Source organism: Rhinopithecus bieti, unplaced genomic scaffold, assembly GCF_001698545.2.
Source record: "Rhinopithecus bieti isolate Rb0 unplaced genomic scaffold, ASM169854v2 scaffold_24392, whole genome shotgun sequence".
NCBI lineage: Eukaryota > Metazoa > Chordata > Mammalia > Primates > Cercopithecidae > Rhinopithecus > Rhinopithecus bieti.
In genome coordinates, this window is record NW_016812542.1 from 2,969,023 (window position 1) to 2,976,496 (window position 7,474).

At 35.9% G+C, this 7,474-nt stretch overlaps 1 protein-coding gene across 1 annotated transcript in view; it reads right to left on the reverse strand.

Annotated features, from left to right (window-relative positions):
* The window catches only part of KIF14 (kinesin family member 14), a 69,778-nt gene that overhangs the window by 45,745 nt on the left and 16,559 nt on the right, over nucleotides 1–7,474 (reverse strand). The window contains 6 exon segments of the mRNA XM_017896445.1: nucleotides 779–963; nucleotides 2,554–2,617; nucleotides 2,861–3,008; nucleotides 4,721–4,893; nucleotides 6,054–6,169; nucleotides 6,670–6,786. Coding sequence (XP_017751934.1) covers nucleotides 779–963; nucleotides 2,554–2,617; nucleotides 2,861–3,008; nucleotides 4,721–4,893; nucleotides 6,054–6,169; nucleotides 6,670–6,786 — 803 coding nt within the window.

Genomic DNA, 7,474 nt, shown 5'->3' on the forward strand with positions numbered 1-7,474 from the left:
CAAAAAAAAAAAAAAAAAAAAAAAAAAAAAAAAAAAAAAAAAAGAAATGTAAAACGAATCCATAATGATATACTATTTTATGTTCATCAGATTGGCATAAATTAAAGTCTGACAGTACTAAATATTGGCAAGGATGTAGAGTAACAGGTATTCTCAAGGCCAATGAGAGTAAAAATCCATTTTGGAAAATAATGTGAAATTATCTACTAAAGTTGAACATGCACATATTCTACAACCTAGTATCTCTTCTCTTAGACATACAATTTAAAAGCGCTTTCCAAACTTTATAAGAGATAAATTCATACAACGGAATGCTTCATAGCAGTGAAAATAAAACAGGACCAATGTACATAAATCTTAGAAACACAATGTAGAGTCAAAAAAGTTTACATATACTATCATTCCAACAATATATACAAGTATCATTCCATTCATATGAACAAAATTCACATAAAATAACATTTTTAAATTGGTCAATCCAACCACAAATTCTGTTATGTAAGATAGATAGTTTATTTTCATGTGCATCATTATAATTCTTCAATCAACAGATCAAGTATGCCAAAACAAAAACAGAGCTTTACACTGTACTTTATATTGACAGTAACTGACCTATCATTCTTACAACACACTCAGAATATACGTTTTTCCTGACTAAACAATAGGTTTGAAGAATTATACCAAACAATAAGTATCAATGAATATGCCATATGAAGGAAACCACATGTTATCAAGATATAAACAGGTGCCTTTTCTTTTTTTTAAAGGATTAACATACCAATGATCATCAGCAATCAGCACCCCAGATAACTGAATATCATGGCTTGAGTTTGGTTTATACTTTCCAACTGTAGTTGTTCCTTCTTTTATCATATATAGCAGCATCTCTGATAGTTGTGGATCTTCATTCAGATTAACAAGGTTTGGTAAATGATTGTCCATTTGAAATGTAATTCCTGCTTTCTGGTAGAAGTCAGAAAAAGAAATTAATCTTAATCACAGTATGAAATTGTTAAATTCACCTAAAACAAATGGTCTATATTAAACATTAGAACAATTGTATATGAAGTCTCACTAAATTACTTGAGACGGAGTCTCGCTCTGTCACCCAGGCTGGAGTGCAGTGGCATGATCTCGGCTCACTGCAACCTCTGGCTCCTGGGTTCAAGCAATTCTCCTGCCTCAGCATCCCATGTAGCTGGGATTACAGGCACCTACCACCACACCCGGCTAATTTTTGTATTTTTAGTAGAGATAGGGTTTCGCCATGTTGACCAGGCTGGTCTCGAACTCCTGACCTCAGGTGATCCACCTGCCTCAGCCTCCCAAAGTGCTGGGGTTACAGGCATGAGCCACCGTGCCTGGCCCTAAAGGTTTTTTAGACTCTCTCCTCCTTCCTTAGAATCTCTCCTTTGTTATCTCCCTACCTTCTTTGTCCTTCACCATCCTCAGTCTACTCATATATCAATCTATCATCACCAAATTGGATCTATTCATACTGACTGACGGTCTTCAGAATAGATCAGTTTCTTTTGTTGTGTCTTCATTGCTGTCACCTTAGGCCCCCATCAACTCACACCAAAACTATGGAAGCAGCCTCCTAATCACCATCAACAGCTTCTGTTTTCAATCCATCTTATATCCTATGCCAGTTAATTCTCTTGAAAGGATATTCTCAAAATGTAAATCCCTGGTCACTTTCAACAGTTTCTCACTTCCTACAGGATAAAACTTAATTTCCTTGGCCTGGAAATCAAGTCCTACATAAACTAATCATAACATATCTTTCCAATTGTATCTCCTTACGATCTCATATAAACTGCTTCCAATAAAACTGATCTACATACCCTTTCTAAAGACACCTCAAACTTTTCTACCTTTACTTTCAGAATTTTCTCTTCCGAGAATGCTCTCTTCCTTTATTCTTCCTATTAAAATCTTACACAAACTTCAAAGCCCATCTCAAATGCCACCTCTTCTATGAGGTTGGATTGGCCACACCACGGAATTTTCCCTCCTTCTCCTGAATTCTTATAGTACTCCCCTCCTCCAATCACTTGAAATACTTTTCATTACATTAGGTTCAGCCATATGAAACTGCCAGTGTTCAACCATTCTTTACCTACAAAAATGGCAATGCTTATGGCTCAATCTAATGAAATCACATTGCATTTCAGTCTTCTATTTACGTTTTGTAAATCTCTCTCTGGATCACAAACTCTCTGAGGGATGAAACTGTATTTAATAACCTTGGCTTCCCCTGTTCCTGGCACAGCATAGACACTTACTATATATTTGTAGAACCAAAGTAAATATAACAAGATGGTTTATTCATATTTTAACTTTCCAACTAGCTTATGGACTGGCTCTAAGCAATCAGTCTTCATCTTAACATTTCTTTATATTAATTTTCCTTATGGTATTGCTCTGTACAGAGTCAGTATACAGTAAGTATTTGAAACATTAAATTTACATGCATTGGCATATTGGCGATATTTATTTCTTGGCATATTTCTTTTATTTTCAAATCAGTTTAGAAAGTTGAAATAATACCTGTAACTCTTTTGTTTCTTGAAGTTTTCTTTTTTCAGCTTGTTCAAACTTTTCTTTCCACACTCTTTCCAAAGGCAAAGAAAATAATAAGAGTTAAAACATCCAGATATATAAGATTGAGAGTCAAGAGACAATCAGTGAAAATTAAGGAACTACCTAGTAATATTTAAAATATGATAATCTGGGAGTGGGCTGCTCTATTCATAAGGAAGGTAGGGAAAAAGATTCAGTATCCTCTTGAGGTCCCTGCAATTCCTATGATTCCAGAACAACACACTTAACATTTAGAGTACTGACTATATTCTACCTTTGCATTTCTGCCATGTCTCTCTCCTGTTGATGCAGTTTCATTCTTAAGGATGTTATTTCTTGCCGACAGAGCCTGTATCGTTCAGGGTCAATATTCCGATTGTTTCGCTGAGCAGCTTTTAGCTTTGCAATTTCTGCCTTCAATTCTGAAGATTTATACAAAGATGCATGAATAATAACATTTAATATATAATTGCCACAGTAAGCATAATCCTCCAATCTTCTATTTCATTTGAAGTTTTAAATACAGTATTACTAAATAAAATAGAATATTGGAGAAATCAGCTTTATTTTACTTATATAACCTATAAATCTTTACTTAGTCTTAACCTGAAATATGCTCCCATATTAATTAACTTTCCCTGTTCATAAGTAGGAAAGCTGTATAATGTATTGACCAAAGTGGGACACTTTCGAGAGGCAAAAGAGGAATTCTTAAAGTGGAAGTAAGTTTATTTAAAAAGTAAAAAAATAAAAGAATGGCTATTCACTAGGCAGAACAGCCAAAATCAAAGGTTTTTCAAGCTAGAATTCAGAATATTTATTTATTTATTTAGACAGAGTCTCACTGTCGCCCAGGCTAGAGTGCAGTGGTGCAATCTCGGCTCATTGCAACCTCTGCCTCCCGGGCTCAAGCAATTCTCCTGCCTCAGCTTCCCAAGTAGCCAGGATTACAGGTGTCCATCACTGCATCTGGCTAATTTTTGTATTTTTAGTAGAGACAGGGTTTCCCCATGTTGGCCAGCATGGTCTCGAACTCCTGACCTTAAATGGTCCGCCTGCCTCGGCCTCCCAAAGTGCTGGGACTATAGGTGTGAGCCACTGCGCCCGGCCCAGAATACTTATTTTTAATGAAAACAGTCCCACTTGTGAAACGCAAGGGATCCAAAAGGGAAAGGATGGACCAGGATAGAGAAAACAGATTCTTCTCTGGCTCACATATCTGAAGTGTCTATCACCTTCTGCTAAAAAGGGCAAGAGGGCAAAGGGGCATGAAAAGATGATAGTTCTACATCAGCAAAGATAAAACTGTACAAATCAAGATTTCTTGCAGGCATTAAAGTCTATCCTAAATTGATGATTACCAAGAGATAAACAGAAAGCAGTATTTAGCATAAATGAAGTTCAACCTATACTAGAAACTCAAGCTCAAATTGTCTTTGGGTCAATGAACTAAGCATGAGCAGAGCTAGTACATAAAATGTCAATGGAAGAGAGGTCATAAAAGAAAAACAGTAAATAGTTTTATTGGTTTTTTGCTGCACACATCTATGACTCAGTGTGTAAATTTATTGTTTAATGCTTACTGTTTCCCCCTTACCCGGACTCTGTTTTCTATGTTCTTTTTCTAATTGTCTTTCTTCTTATTTATTATCTGTCCTTCTACTTATCATCCTCCATCACTATAGGCTGATGACTAGAATCTATTAAAATAGTTATAGAGGCCGGGCGCGGTGGCTCAAGCCTGTAATCCCAGAACTTTGGGAGGCCGAGATGGGCGGATCACGAGGTCAGGAGATCGAGTCCATCCTGGCTAACACGGTGAAACTCCATCTCTACTAAAAAATACAAAAAACTAGCCGGGCGATGTGGCGGGCGCCTGTAGTCCCAGCTACGTGGGAGGCTGAGGCAGGAGAATGGCGTGAACCCAGGAGGCGGAGCTTGCAGTGAGCTGAGATCCGGTCACTGCACTCCAGCCTGGGCGGCAGAGCAAGACTCCGTCTCAAAAAAAAAAAAAAAAAATAGTTATAGAAAAAAACCTCTGATGTTCATAAATTGCATATTTTAAGACTGCAACTAATAATACCTGAGACTAAATTGTGGCAAAATAATTTTTAAATTCCGAGAAAATATTCACCTCTAATTAACTTAGCATTCATATCTTCATTTACTTTGGCAATGTTGACTATTAAACGGGCTTGGTTAGCATATCTAAGTGTGCTTAATGTTTCTTCTATGTTGCTGGCAGCAGGACTAATCGTAGCAATCATTGCAGTTTTTGAATTTCCACCCAGACTTTCTTTTAACAGCCTGCAAGAAAAAAAAGTCATAATAAGACTTTGCTTCTAAAACAACTTAATAACAGTAATTATCTAGAAAGTACAAAACAAATCAATAGGGTATATAATACAGCATTATTATACTCTATTCAAATACCATTTAAAACTTTTTCTGGTATTTCTAACTATTTCTAGATCTCATGAACACTTTTTCTCTCTTACACTTTTTATATTGTTTGAGGAGGCAACAATCTGGGCAGAGATTTTAAAATGTGGTTAATCATCAAGTATTTGTGACTGTGAGCTACCATAGGGAAGGTGCTATGTGTCTTAGTCATCTTTGTATTCCCAGTGCTACCACAACCTTTTGAAGTAGGTGCTCAATAAATGTAGAAAATGATGAATGAACATTGAAACAAAAATTCTACATTGTACTATAAGCAAAATCTTTATTTTAGAGAAAAACGGTATGAGACTTAAAACATATATCAGTGCAAAATGAATATCACTATTTTTAACTTTCATAAGACATGAAAAAAATCAGATTTTCCCTTACAGGTTTCAAGGTGGCAACCACATTATAATAAACCAATTATAAAAACACATTACCCTCAAGTAAAGATGCAGTCCTTATCGTAAATGCCTATCAGAACTGAATATGAAATCCATACAGATGTAATCTGAATGTAACATATTGAAAATTAAATATACATTCACTAATGAAAACATTTTTGAGCACCCATGTATTAGTCACTGTGTAGTAAGCAAACAAAATAATTCAATTTCTCTTTATACAACTACCAATATGTTTGGTAGTACCATATATGTTCAAACATCAGGCACAAATAATAGTTAAGTACAAGAACAGTTATTTACACTCATATAGTACATATTATGTAATAAGAATTGTAACTAATAATCCTCACTTACCCCTAAAACTAATAATCCTCACTTACCCCTCACTAACTGATTTTATTCCTATTTTACAGATGAGGAAATTAAGTAATTTACCCAAAATCACAGAGCTTATAAGGTGCTGAGCTGAGATTCAAATCCAGGTAGTTTGGCTCTAGATTTCATAATGCTTACCACCTTTCTCCATCGCAAAGTTAATGAAGTCAGTCTATCATTCTTTTGCCTATAGTATTCGCTATATTTTATACAATTCTTTATACGTCAAAAGATACTTGCCATGTAAGAACAGATTCACGATAAGGAATAAAAACTCTCTTTTGGTTTGCTTGTTCAGAGAGTGCAGATATAACTTTTCCCAAAGTTAGCAAGGACTTATTAATACTCACACCTTCCTGCATGCAAGAAAAAAAAAATTTTAACTTAAAATACTTCTCAGCAAGAAATTTATTTCACAAAATATATTTCTCCCCTCATATAATTACTGAGTAAACACTTTTTTCTTTTGTTTTTTTTTGAGACAGAGTCTCACTCTGTTGCCCAGGCTAGAGTGCAGTGGCACAAACATGGCTCACTGTAGCCTCGACCATCCAGGTTCAAGCGATCCTCCCACCTGAGCTTCTCAAGTAGCTGGGACTACAGACACATGCCACAACACCTGTCTATAAATACTTTTTTCTATAAACTACCAACTTTCTTATGACTCAAACATATTTTCTTTAAAAGTTAATCATAACCAAAAGTACATATCTCTTTTCAGCCACAGCATTGCAGTCTATAAACTGCAGATAAAGATGTATTTGGGGGGGAGGTTAAGTGTATTCAGTTTGTATTCTCCTTAAAATAATGACCTCAGGAATAAATTTCATCCAAAGGAGAAAACCATTCCATTTACCTTTAGTCGATCTCCACTAGTATGAGCTGTAGAGCAGCGCTCACTGCCTGCCAGATCTATTAGGTTAATTCGACTTGTTATTCTGTGATCGTGTTCTTCCCCTTCCACAAATTCTGTCTACAGCAAAATGATATTAAATTAAAATAACTTAAGTTCTATGACTTGGCAAACAATATACGCTTTTTAAAGGGAAAGTTGTAAAAGATTACACATCACTCTTTTATTTTTTAAATTGTCCCTTCTTGTTTCTTGAGACAGGGTCACTCTGTCGCCCAGGCTGGAGTGCAGTGGCGTGATCACGGCTCACTGCAGCCTTGATCTCCTGCGTTCAAGCAGTTCTCCCACTTCGGGCCCCCGAGTAGCTGGGACTAGAAGCACATGCTGCTACACCTGCTACTTTTTTTTATTTTTGGTACAGACAAGGTCTCACTGTGTTGCTCAGGCTGGTCTCAAACTCCTGAGCTCAAGTGATCCTCCTGCCTTGGCCTCTCAAAGTGCTGGAATTACAGGCGTGAGCCACCGCACCTGGCCTAAAATCATCCCTTCGTGAATCTGTGATAATTTATAACAAAAAAATATTCACACGGTCTACTGAAAAGAATATATTGAGCAGTGGATAGATTATGCCAAAATAAACAAATTACTTTAAAGAGATTACAATCCATAACCACTCAGTATATTAAAGAAATAACAATAAATAAAAAGTTTAATGCACAAAGATGTTGCTTATCCCAGCATTATAACAACAAAACATTTAAAATAATATAAATGTCCAACAGTAGAGAAAACTTGAGGAACTATAATT